Genomic DNA, 14,095 nt, shown 5'->3' on the forward strand with positions numbered 1-14,095 from the left:
CCACCATAATATGCAAATAAAATGAAAAAAAAAACAGACAATGTGATTTTCTGGATTTTTTTTTCTCAGTTTGTCTCCCATAGTTGAGGTCTACCTATGATGTAAATTACAGACGCCTCTCATCTTTTTAAGTGGTGGAACTTGCACTATTGCTGACTGACTAAATACTTTTTTGCCCCACTGTAATGGTACGGATGGTAATATTGAACAGATCGTCGTACCTGACTGTACATAAAACGGAGCATAAAGTCAAGTAAGAAAGATTTCCCTTTACGAAAAGCACCAGCTACAGACACAACGACAACGTTCAGATCCCGTATGTGATCCTGCATTAGGATGCTCTCCAGGGCCTTTTCATCAAGCTCAAAGTTATGGTCATCTTCATGGGCCAGGACAATCTGGATGGGGTGAGGTTTGTCCATCACCTCCGCATCACTCTCAGAACTCAGCTGGATGTCTTCTACATGATCTTCATCTGCAAGGAAGAGAACGAGAGAAGTAAGAATCTCCGATCTGGTGACTATGGGTAAGACGATGAGACGTGGCGCTTCCTACACATCCTCAAGAAAGCAGCAAGTTGTGTGAGGACAGCAGGAGCTCATGTGACGTAGCATCGTCCCCGACATACACTGATCTACAAACACCAACTAAAGGAAAATTACTCATCACAGACAGCGCTAGAGACAAAGACACCAGATGTGTATACAGGTGTATTAATAGAGCAGGGCAATAAAGTCAGAGTGCAGCATGGCAAGTAAACCGACTCCTGTGCTCGAGCCAACTCTGTGTGACCCTGGAAACTAGATGCCGATCCTCCGGCTTCAGAAATAGACTGGAAATGCTGGCGAGAAAGAGGAGTCAGGACAAGTAATGTGACTCATAACGAGTCAAGGGCTCATATACAGAGCACCAATCACCACAATATATTCCGTTATTTATTACAAGCCAGTCCTTCAAAACTAATCCAAATACAAGCCCATGACACATGCAGAGATAAATGTACATAGTGTACAAAAGGCGCTACTGATGCTCCCAGATCAGTGCTCGGGTGCCAAATTATAATCAGCATACGTGACAAACGACAACCAGGGACTGTGCTTAATTAAAGGGGTATACTCAACTTCTTAAATTGCTTTAATTTATTAGGCAGCATGATAATAGGCAAGTTAGCAATTGACTTCCTTTTTTTTTTTTTTAATCTTCTGTCATTCTCCTGCAATGACAGCTTTTATCTTATATAGTATACATCTCGTTTCCATGGAGCTCAGCCATCAGACCCTGGCCGAAAGGGCGCAGTAGTGTTACATATCTGGAGAGGAGCTGATTTGACAACACCCCGTTAAATGTTATGTGATAATAAAAGTATGAAACCCCTTTAAACCCCAAAAACGGTTATAAAGAGGGCCTTTCTTCTGTCATCAGTAATATTTAGGACCATCAATAACAGCATCTGCTATCCCTTGATAGCGAAACTAGTTGCATTAGAAATGTGTGTTCTCTCATATCCAGGAATCTGAATGTACAGTCTCACATTATATTGGTGGTAACACTCACCAGATGTCCTGTAGATTACACAGATTAATTACAACACAATGTGCGACATACGCAACAGCTCATGTGGCTAAAGTGCGTGTCCAAATCAGGGACCACCATTCCCGCATTGTGCCATGTCAGTGCCCATATTGGAGGACCACCATTTCCGCATTGTGCCACATCAGTGCCCATATCGAGGACCACTACTTCCGCATTGTGAAACGTACAAGCCTATGTGGAGGAAAACTATTTCCGCATTGTGCCACATCAGTGGATTTTAACATTACAATGAGGTTTCTCAATGAGATCTGTAATTCTTTACAATAAAGTCCCCGGTATAAGCCTCTGAACCCTGTATACGTCTCCTCCTTAGCAGTGGCGCTTTCACAGTACTACTTCCATCCTTTAGAGAGCAGTCAGAAATAGCAGCGAGTTACGCTTAAGACTTGGGATTCCGCTGGGATATGCAGCTTCGACAATATGCAAAGAGCCAATTTGATTAGGACAGAGAACCACAGAACAGAGCAAAAATAGAGCAGATTTCCCTGCCCCTGTATGTGTGCTGTACGGCTAACCCAATTATGCCATCATTTACCACCAGCGAAGGGCAGGACTGACAGCCTCAAATACAAGACTGATTGTGAGGGGTGTGAAAAGGATTGTGCCACATGGGCAGCTGAGGCGGCACAGTCATGAGGACTGGTTATTTTACACGCCGGTCTTAGTAACAGGACACACAATAAATTCAAATGACCATTAACCCTGCGAAAGGGCACAAGCGAAAAATTGCATATGTCAAGTCCATTGCTGCAACCACTGTAAAAGTATATATGATCCCCCCCAAAAAAAGAGCCATCCCATAAATTATAAACACCTTTGCACTTCACAGATGATCCAGATGTTTCTGATGAGACTTAACATTCAATTCCATGCTGCATGAATGAGAATCAATATCACATTAATTTCATCTGCTAAAGCCCAATATCCAATATTCCACAATTAGGAACATTATGAGCCTCTATATACTAATAGCCCCAGACTTCACTGCATTGGAGGAGCAATGATTGTGTTCAGTCGTAACTCAGTTTCTCACATACTAAATTCTAAACAATCAGCACAAAATACCTTACTCTTGTGCATTTTACCTCTTTATATGCAAAAATTGCAGACAGAAGACATTTTTAGAACTATTAAACCAGAGACTATCCCATAACCAGGCATGTTTGGTTTGGAAGAATGGACATCTAAAGACGAAGAACGTAAGGGCTCAAACCGGACATCAGCGCAGAAACCGAACAGGTAGGACCCACATATTCCCATTGTATCAGATTTTGGGCAGGGTCTGGCTCCCCTCATGCCCATTACTTACCTCCACCTTTCATCAGTCCATATTTACATCCCAGATACACGCACTCCAAGCATGCATTTCCCATTGAAGAACAGTCATATCCAGTTGAGTCTTTCGCAAAGAATAGTCAAGTTTTCTGCACATGTCCGGGATGAAGAAGCAGCCCACATACTTTGACTTGTAAAACTCATTTGCAACCTTCACGTGCCTGAGAAATCTACCAGGTGAAAGTCCACACTAAACCTTTAGTCCTTGCGATAAGGTGAACTAATAAAGCCCAAATGTAATAACTCCTGAAAGCCGCATTTCACAATATCAAAAGAAAAGGAAGACTTTTGGAACTCAACTAATTTTGTGCTGCTGAAAACGAATATGACGCTTAAAATTTGCTAATTGGATCCAATTTTCAAGATCCAAAGGAGGGTCCGATTACTTATGACACCTTTCATGTAGGCTTATAGGAAAATTGTGTATTTTATCATTACTGCATTGTTAGTAGCTCGTCTATTACATTCATAGAGAAGAAAGTGGATAGGCACATTCCGTCCCGTGCAAAATAATCCTTTTTTGTGGCATCAAGTTACTAACAGCAGGCAGATAAAACCATGGAGCAAGTACAGACGACGATCGTTTCGCGCTTACATTGCGCTTCAACAGGCCATGCGAATCGATCGTCGTCTGTACTTGCTCCATGGTTTTATCTGCCTGCTGTTGGTAACTTGATGCCACATCTTCACCAGCAAGCTAGACAAATACTATAAATTAAAACTAATTTACTTTATTCAGAATTAGATTAAAAAGGACTTGGTCCATTCATAAAATATGCACATGTACAAAAACACAAACACTTACAAGAAGGAACCGCTCAATCAAACGCGGTAAGACCAAACTACAAAAACTTTCCGGTTTACTCTTGGTGTCGTTATCCAAATCATGCACAGACACTCCTTCAGAGTATCCGCTTAGTATAAATTTGTTTGGATCAAGCACTCTCTTATAGTGCTAAAAATTGTCTATAACAAATCCATTGCTCTTGAATCAATGTGCTACTACTATGTCACATACATCATCATCACTCACAATGATCTTAGACAAATTTTATAACAGCCTTTTTTTCAATAACCGCCTAAACAATACAAAATGGCATGGCATAAAGTCTGAAATATTGAAACAGGTGTGAACCTATACATTGCTCTTAAATCATGCAGTTCACCACCTCCACAGACTTTTTAAATAATATCGTATGTCATGGAGAGATCTCACCCAAATCTTTTTCAATAATGGGTTCCTCCATGTAACGCTCCCTTCTCCCTACGCGTTTCACCGTCCAGATCATCAGGGGAGTCTCTGAGTAAAGCGTAATACCTACATGAGAAAAATGCCATCACTGGGCTGTTCATTTGCTCGCTTTTAGTAACATGCACTCCTTAGTGTGTTCCCGCCTCATAAAAATGGGCGGGTGTATGCCCATGACCACTTCCTGTTTCTGTGTTACTATAGTGACAAGCCCATTGCTCATATATTCCTAATACCACTTACTAACTCGTTTACAGTTAGCCCTACCGCATATAAATAGTATGCGATTGCACAAAAGGCAACCTTCTTATAGAACACATAATCGTGCGCGCTCTTTCTCCTTCATTCGGTTTATCGGGTTGCCTAGTAACGCGCTGACGTCACCCTTCTTTTGCTTTTTCTTGAGTGGACGTACCACGCATGCGCGTTCTTCTATATCGAGTCCAACCCTCTTTCCTACGTCAGAGCGCACATTCCCTCCCATCATTGAATCACCATCCAGGGACATACCGCGCCTGCGCACTCCACACACAGCCGCTTCTTTACAGGCTCTAACTTCTAAATGCACGCAGTCCCTTCCATCCCAGGGTTATCCTATGGGAGCACTTATATATTTATATCCCCTTAACATGCGCTTCTTTTAATAGTTTCTTCTCGTCTGTCAAATGAATAAGGTTAGCGTTATTTAACAAGACGATGATACATAGAAGCTTTAGTATTTTTTAATATTTTTTAGCCGATCAATATCGATCTATACACGCATATAATTATAATTAAAATTTTTAAACATTATATGGCAAATAACTACCGCCATCTAATGATAAGTGGCATATACATACTTCAAATTATAGTCACTAATTGTAACAGAAGTGCTCACTCTCCAATCCTCAAAAATACATATGGGCATAAATCTTACCCTTGTACAAAAAATAGGTGTTAACAGTCATTTTGGGCATACTTCAATGTTCACCATCCAATTTTGAGAAAGTTTACACCATCAGACAGTTTATCAATTGTCGTACTACTGGGGTGATTTATAAGGCAACGTGTATATGTGGGATGGAATATATAGGGAAAACAAGAAGCGAGTTCAGGAAGAGAATACGCGAACATGTTGGTGATGTGGTGAACCGAAGAGATACAGCTATAGCGAACCACATCAATAGGACACATCAAGGTGATCATAGCAAAATTCAATTTGTTGGGATTGAGAAAGTTCCCTACCCCCAGAGAGGGGGAGACTGGGACAAAGCGATCCTCCAAAAGGAATGTAAATGGATTTTCTGGTTGAGGACACTCCAACCAACAGGCCTGAACGACCAACTATCTTTTACGGCTTTTCTATAATTTATCCTCCCACATATAATGAGGTTCGAGCCCCAGAGGACAAGCTCCATTGTACCCCACGTAAAACCAGATCCCTGTATAGGGGTTAAAGGGTAGTGTGGTTACTCAGGAGGGAGACCAAAAGGGTTATACTTTTTTTAATAGGATATATGTTATTTTTCGTTCTCTTAAAATGCTGAGTAAAACCTTTTAAATGAAGCATAGGGAGATAAAGAGAAGACAAGAAGTTTCTTCGTGAAGGTAGATGTATCGAGTCTGAGTCAAGTACTGTACATTGTCCTAGGTGATCGATTGGGATACTTGAAAGGAGATATTCAAGGAATATTTAATAGAGTAGAATACCTTGAATTTATTATCTAAAAAGTCTCAAAATTGGATGGTGAACATTGAAGTATGCCCAAAATGACTGTTAACACCTATTTTTTGTACAAGGGTAAGATTTATGCCCATATGTATTTTTGAGGATTGGAGAGTGAGCACTTCTGTTACAATTAGTGACTATAATTTGAAGTATGTATATGCCACTTATCATTAGATGGCGGTAGTTATTTGCCATATAATGTTTAAAAATTTTAATTATAATTATATGCGTGTATAGATCGATATTGATCGGCTAAAAAATATTAAAAAATACTAAAGCTTCTATGTATCATCGTCTTGTTAAATAACGCTAACCTTATTCATTTGACAGACGAGAAGAAACTATTAAAAGAAGCGCATGTTAAGGGGATATAAATATATAAGTGCTCCCATAGGATAACCCTGGGATGGAAGGGACTGCGTGCATTTAGAAGTTAGAGCCTGTAAAGAAGCGGCTGTGTGTGGAGTGCGCAGGCGCGGTATGTCCCTGGATGGTGATTCAATGATGGGAGGGAATGTGCGCTCTGACGTAGGAAAGAGGGTTGGACTCAATATAGAAGAACGCGCATGCGTGGTACATCCACTCAAGAAAAAGCAAAAGAAGGGTGACGTCAGCGCGTTACTAGGCAACCCGATAAACCGAATGAAGGAGAAAGAGCGCGCACGATTATGTGTTCTATAAGAAGGTTGCCTTTTGTGCAATCGCATACTATTTATATGCGGTAGGGCTAACTGTAAACGAGTTAGTAAGTGGTATTAGGAATATATGAGCAACGGGCTTGTCACTATAGTAACACAGAAACAGGAAGTGGTCATGGGCATACACCCGCCCATTTTTATGAGGCGGGAACACACTAAGGAGTGCATGTTATAAAAAGCGAGCAAATGAACAGCCCAGTGATGGCATTTTTCTCATGTAGGCATTACGCTTTACTCAGAGACTCCCCTGATGATCTGGACGGTGAAACGCGTAGGGAGAAGGGAGCGTTACATGGAGGAACCCATTATTGAAAAAGATTTGGGTGAGATCTCTCCATGACATACGATATTATTTAAAAAGTCTGTGGAGGTGGTGAACTGCATGATTTAAGAGCAATGTATAGGTTCACACCTAAGTTTCAATATTTCAGACTTTATGCCATGCCATTTTGTATTGTTTAGGCGGTTATTGAAAAAAAGGCTGTTATTATAAAATTTGTCTAAGATCATTGTGAGTGATGATGATGTATGTGACATAGTAGTAGCACATTGATTCAAGAGCAATGGATTTGTTATAGACAATTTTTAGCACTATAAGAGAGTGCTTGTTCCAAATAAATTTATACTAAGCGGATACTCTGAAGGAGTGTCTGTGCATGATTTGGATAACGACACCAAGAGTAAACCGGAAAGTTTTTGTAGTTTGGTCTTACCGCGTTTGATTGAGCGGTTCCTTCTTGTTAATGTTTGTGTTTTTGTACATGTGCATATTTTATGAATGGACCAAGTCCTTCTTAATCTAATTCTGAATAAAGTAAATTAGTTTTAATTTTTAGTATTTGTCTAGCTTGCTGGTGAAGATATTATTTCTAGCTAGTGGATCACTTGCTGTTAACCCTAACTTGATGCCACAATAAAGGATTATTTTGCACGGGACGGAATGTGCCTATCCACTTTCTTCTCTATGGATATACAGACTATTTTCCTTGGAAGTGGCACCCGTGTTCCCTGATGTGTGTGGAGCTTCATTAACCCGAGGTCATACAGCTGTGCCTTTGTCCTGCTTTTTCTCTTCTACGGTATGTGATTCGTCTATTACATCATCTACAGTGCCTACAAGTAGTATTCAACCCCCTGCAGATTTGGCAGGTTTGATAAGATGCAAATAAGTTAGAGCCTTCAAACTTCACACAAGAGCAGGATTTATTAACAGATGAATAAATCTTACAAACCAAAAAGTTATGTTGCTCAGTTAAATTTTAATAAATTTTAAACGTAAAAGTGTGGGTCAATTATTATTCAACCCCTAGGTTTAATATTTTGTGGAATAACCCTTGTTTGCAATTACAGCTAATAATCGTCTTTTATAAGACCTGATCAGGCCGGCACAGGTCTCTGGAGTTATCTTGGCCCACTCCTCCATGCAGATCTTCTCCAAGTTATCTAGGTTCTTTGGGTGTCTCATGTGGACTTTAATCTTGAGCTCCTTCCACAAGTTTTCAATTGGGTTAAGGTCAGGAGACTGACTAGGCCACTCCAACACCTTGATTTTTTCCCTCTTGAACCAGGCCTTGGTTTTCTTGGCTGTGTGCTTTGGGTCGTTGTCTTGTTGGAAGATGAAATGACGACCCATCTTAAGATCCTTGATGGAGGAGCGGAGGTTCTTGGCCAAAATCTCCAGGTAGGCCGTGCTATCCATCTTCCCATGGATGCGGACCAGATGGCCAGGCCCCTTGGCTGAGAAACAGCCCCACAGCATGATGCTGCCACCACCATGCTTGACTGTAGGGATGGTATTCTTGGGGTCGTATGCAGTGCCATCCAGTCTCCAAACGTCACGTGTGTGGTTGGCACCAAAGATCTCGATCTTGGTCTCATCAGACCAGAGAACCTTGAACTAGTCTGTCTCAGAGTCCTCCAAGTGATCATGAGCAAACTGTAGACGAGCCTTGACATGACGCTTTGAAAGTAAAGGTACCTTACGGGCTCGTCTGGAACGGAGACCATTGCGGTGGAGTACGTTACTTATGGTATTGACTGAAACCAATGTCCCCACTGCCATGAGATCTTCCCGGAGCTCCTTCCTTGTTGTCCCTAGGTTAGCCTTGACTCTTCGGACAAGCCTGGCCTCGGCACGGGAGGAAACTTTCAAAGGCTGTCCAGGCCGTGGAAGGCTAACAGTAGTTCCATAAGCCTTCCACTTCCGGATGATGCTCCCAACAGTGGAGACAGGTAGGCCCAACTCCTTGGAAAGGGTTTTGTACCCCTTGCCAGCCTTGTGACCCTCCACGATCTTGTCTCTGATGGCCTTGGAATGCTCCTTTGTCTTTCCCATGTTGACCATGTATGACTGCTGTTCACAAGTTTGGGGAGGGTCTTAAATAGTCAGAAAAGGCTGGAAAAAGAGATAATTAATCCAAACATGTGAAGCTCATTGTTCTTTGTGCCTGAAATACTTCTTAATACTTTAGGGGAACCAAACAGAATTCTGGTGGTTTGAGGGGTTGAATAATAAATGACCCTCTGAATAAACTTTTCACAATTTAAAAAAAAATTACACAAAGAAATAACATTCTTTTTTGCTGCAGTGCATTTCACACTTCCAGGCTGATCTACAGTCCAAATGTCACAATGCCAAGTTAATTCCGAATGTGTAAACCTGCTAAATCTGCAGGGGGTTGAATACTACTTGTAGGCACTGTATGTAATCTATCGAGCCTTCGTTATGCTATCATCTTACGGTGCCCAATCAAAAACCGCCAACTCAGCTACGATGACGCAGTCCTAATTACAGTTACATCACCTACTTTTATAAATGCTCTTGGTAAGGTATGCAGTTTTAGGATTTCTTCGCATATTGACATGATTCCATAGGTTTTTTTTTCAGATAGGCCTCATTCTTGAATTAACAAAGTGGATAGTTTTTGCTACATATGTGGAGAAGTCAATTTTGCGTCACAAAGGCGAAACTTGACTACCATGATAAGGAAATCCTACAACCTTTATTTTGGCTGCAGAATAAGAGATCAGGACAAGAGTTGGGCTCCCCACATATGGTGCAGTAGGTATGTATGACATCTTATCCAGTGGTTGCATGGGAAGAGGCAATCTATGCCTTTTGAAGTCCCAATGATCTGGAGAAGGCAAACTGATCACACTACAAATTGCTATTTTTGCATGGTGCCCTCCATTAGGAAAGGAGTTTCAAGGAAGAAGTGGTCTTTATAGTATCTAAACATTCCATCTGTAATACACCCAGCATCACATATAGAAGAACTGCTGGTCCCAAAAGCACCAGAAACATTTTCTGTAGAGTCAAGTGAGGAAGAAGAGGGTGCTTGGTGTCATGAGGCATGTTCCTCTCAAGACCCAGACTTTGTCAGCAACCTCCACCGAACCACACCTGATAACACAAAGTGAAATGAAAATCTTAGAGATTTGGATCTGCCCAAAAGTAAGGCTGGGCTCTTAGGCTCCAGCAGTGGAATCTCCTAGCAGGAGATGCTTCGATTTCTTTGTTCTGCGACCGTGATAAACATCTTGTCCAAGACTTCTTCATGGGGGCGATCTTGTGGCATGCGGCAACATCAGCAGTTTAATGGAAGCCTTGAAGAGAAGTCATAATCCAGAGGAAAGGAGGCGCTGCATCAATTCGTTCTAAACAAGCCTAAAAACCGTCTTGCTGTGTAATGGCAATGAGCTACCTTCAATTCCAGTTGGTTATGCAGTTCACTTAAAAAAAACCCATGACAACAACATTAACCCCTTTCCGACATCACCATTAGGCTACGTGCACACACTGCAGATTTTTCTGCGGATTCATATCTGCGGAACCGCAGGTAAAATGACCTGCGGTTTTTCCTGTGGATTGGCCTGCGGTTTTGCCTTGCGGTTTGCCACCTGGACAATGGAATAGGTGGTAAACCGCAGCAGAATCCGCAGAAACAATTGACATGCTGTGGAAAAAAAAACGCAGCTTTTCCACAGGTAAAAATCCGCAGCATGTGCACAGCAGAATGTTAATCCCATAGGATAACATGCTACTGTACACTGTCTGCAGAACTGCTGCGGTCAAAACTGCAGCAGAACCGCAGCAAAAACCGCAGCGTGCGCACATGGCCTAATACGCCGATTTCCGACACCCTCCCTTTGATGCGGGCTCCAGTGGGGAGCCCACATCTTTTCCGGCACGTCAGCTGTTTTGAACAGCTGATATGTGCCTCTAACAGCTGCAGGTGGAATTGCGATCCACCAGAGGCTATTAACCCGTTAAATGCCGATGTCAATGCACTTCCGGCAAGCGCGCCGGAAATCCGTCCATCGGTGACCCCTGTCACATGATCACGGGTCACTGATGGGTTGGCATGACAACCAGAGGTCTCCAGCAGACCTCTATGGTTGTAGCTGCCTGACAGCTATGAGCGCAGCCCAGTGATTGGCGCGCATAGCAAGTCAGCAATTCTGCTACATAAAGGCTATCTAATCATCGCCTGTATGTAGCAGAGGCGATCGGGTTATGGCAGCTTCTAGTCACCCATGGAGACTATTAAAGCATGCCAAAAGTAAAAAAAAAGTTTTTAAAAATATAAAAATTAAAAAAAAAAATAAAATATGAAAGTTCAAATCACCCCCCTTTCGCCCCATTCAAAATAAAATAAAAATAAAATCAAACATGCAGATATTTGCCATTGCTGCATTCAGAATCACTCGATCAATATAAAGAAAAAAAGAAAAAAAAAAAAATTAACCCTTTCGCTAAACGGCATAGCGAGAAAAAAGTAAAAACGTCAGAATTACTTTTTTAGTCGCCGCAACATTGAATTAAAATGCAGTAACAGGCGATCAAAAGATCGTATCTGCACCAAAATGGTATCAATAAAAACGTCAGCTCGGCGTGCAAGAAAAAAAAAAAAAACCTTCACCCAACCCGAGATCACAATAACTGGAGACGCTACGGGTATCAGAAAATGGCGCAATTTTTATTTTTTTATTAACAAACTTTGGAATTTTTTTTTCACCACTTATATAAAATAGAATCTAGACATGTTTGGTGTCTATGAACTTGTAATGACCTGGAGAATCATAATGGCAGGTCAGTTTAGCATCTAGTGAACCTAGCAAAAAAGCAAAAGAAAAAAACAATTGTAGAATTGCACTTTTTAATTTCACCGCACTAGAATTCTTTTTCCGTTTTCTAGTACACGACATGGTAAAAACCAATGGTGTCGTTCAAAAGTTCAACTCGTCCCGCAGAAAACAATCCCTCCCTCACATGGCGATATTGACCGAAAAAGAAAAGTTATGGCTCTGGGAAAAAAGGGAGCAAAAAACAAACGCAAAAACAAAAATACCTCTGATCATGAAGGTGATAAACGGCTGTTGAAGTGCCTGAACTATTACCAACATTTGTGGCCCCTCTGTGGTGACAAAGAAGTTGTCCGCTATTTGAACCACTTCTCATACCTCTAGCTTGGCCCCCTTAAAATAATAAAGCACCAATAATAATAAATAAAATAATAAAATAAAATAATAAGGCACCAATCCCACTGTCCGCACTCCATCTCCCACGGCTCCCGAGTGGCGTCACTGTCCCCGCGTCCTGTCGAATTGAGCATGAAGAGGAAGTCAGATCAGCTGCAGCCCGGAATTCCTCTTCATGTTCGATTTGTCTGATGGCAGGGGACAGTGAAAAGTAAGCATTTTTAGCAGCTGGAACGTTCCTTTTTCTTATTTTTTGCAGGCTGTAGTTTTCATTGGTGCCATTTTTGGGTATATACGACTTCTTGATCACTTTTTGTGATACGTGATAACCAAAAACAGAAAATTCTGAAATTACTTTTTTGTAGCCATCACCAAACTAGATAAATAATGATCATGTCTTATAGTATGGGTTGACTGACGTTCACTGTAATAAGATTTTTTTTTTTTTTTTTAAACATTTTCTCCTTTTTGCATCATGTTCATTGAATCATAACTTTCATTTATAGAGCTGTATGAAGGCTTTTTTTTTTTTTTTTTTTTTACATAAGCTACAGTTTTTATTAGTTCCATTTTGAGATATGTACAATTATCACTTTATTACAATACTTGAGGCAGAATGCCCAAAAACAACAATTCTGGCATTAGCCATTACTTTTTGCTTTTTGAGCCATTCACTGTAAGGGATAAATAATATCGTGTTAGAGTACGAGTCATTTCCGATGCAGCAATACCAACTAGGTGATCTTTCAAAGTAGATTTATTTTTAACCAGATTAAACGTTTTTTAATGATTGTTTCTTGGGACACCTATGATTTTGGGGAGGCAATTTTAAAAATATATATTGTAAGAACAATGTAAGAATTTTTTTTTTTTAGTCAACTAGGCGGAACTTGAACGTGCAATTCTATAGTCACAATAGTAATGCTCAGCACTTCGTAGTGCTGTGTATTACATCCAGTCAGTGTTTAGGGACGGCATCTTATGAGATACTGTGTCAGTCATTATTTGCCATAACAACTCATCAGCTCCCCGTGAACGCGCTGCAGGGGTGCGAATGGGCGATCTGTCAAATTGCTCATGTGCTGTTGTCACTATTGACAGAGGCAATGTATGGCATTTAAGGTTTAAGGGATTTAAACTTCTGTGAACCTGTGCTCAAGATGAATCTATACATCATATAGCTCCAAAAGAATTAAAAGGAGTCATGCAACTTAGAAAACTAATCATCATACTCTATTCTCAGTTAAAGGGGTTGTCCAAGACTTTAACATTGATGGCCTATCCTTAGGATAGGTCATCAATATCTGATTTGTGGAGGTGAGACAGCAACCTAGACTGTACTCTGGGTTGGCCAGAACTGCTCAGATGCGGAGCTGCACAGCACAGATCCGTTGACGGAATAGTGGCCACCAACCAGAACTTCGCATCCACGCTCTATTAATTTAAATAGGGGGCCCATGTCCAGTACCAGGCCGTGGACACTATAAAGAGCTATGACGCAAAGGGAAAGTTGCCTTTCAAAAACCACTTCCTACCGTCTCGTGACGGAACACTATTCACTTTAAGGCACAAAGTGTACATCTCCAGGAAGCCATATGAGGCCATGTTCACACGTTGCATTTTTGCGGAGTTTTTTTTCCCTAAGGCAAAAACTGCCCTGGTGGCAGTAAGAAACTTGCCTAAAAGAAGAAGGTTTGGCTTAGTTTTTGTTGCGTTTTTTTGCTGCGTTTTTGTCAGGGTGCCTGCTGATAAAGTTTCGTGCATAATAAGGAAAAGAATAATTCTACTTCATCAGGTTTTGGCACCTAAAACAAAGCAAAACCTGATACCTGCCTTTTTGCAGCGTTCTTTAGCACTTTAACATTGCTTTCCATGGGTGAAAGAACGCTGAAAGAAGTGACACGCTGCATTTGGCAAAAAAACATGGATATTTGTGATAAACTCACCGTAAAATCTTTCTCCGAAACGCTCATTGGGGGACACAGGTACTGTGGGGACACAGGTACTGTGGGTGTATGCTACTGCCGCCTG

The 14,095-nt window shown here is 41.2% G+C and overlaps 1 protein-coding gene across 3 annotated transcripts in view; it reads right to left on the minus strand.

Moving 5' to 3' along the window:
* Window positions 1–14,095, minus strand: part of ATL2 (atlastin GTPase 2) — a 94,808-nt gene that overhangs the window by 34,335 nt on the left and 46,378 nt on the right. For 2 of the 3 annotated variants that reach the window (XM_073557482.1, XM_073557483.1), the window contains exon 2: window positions 222–475. The exons of the other annotated variant lie outside the window; for it this stretch is intronic. In XM_073557482.1, coding sequence (XP_073413583.1) covers window positions 222–475 — 254 coding nt within the window. The remainder of the gene's footprint in view (window positions 1–221; window positions 476–14,095) is intronic. 3 annotated transcript variants of the gene reach the window in all.

This window comes from Dendrobates tinctorius, unplaced genomic scaffold (assembly GCF_039654945.1).
Source record: "Dendrobates tinctorius isolate UK_male_01 unplaced genomic scaffold, ASM3965494v1 ptg000250l, whole genome shotgun sequence".
Taxonomy (NCBI): Eukaryota; Metazoa; Chordata; class Amphibia; order Anura; family Dendrobatidae; genus Dendrobates; species Dendrobates tinctorius.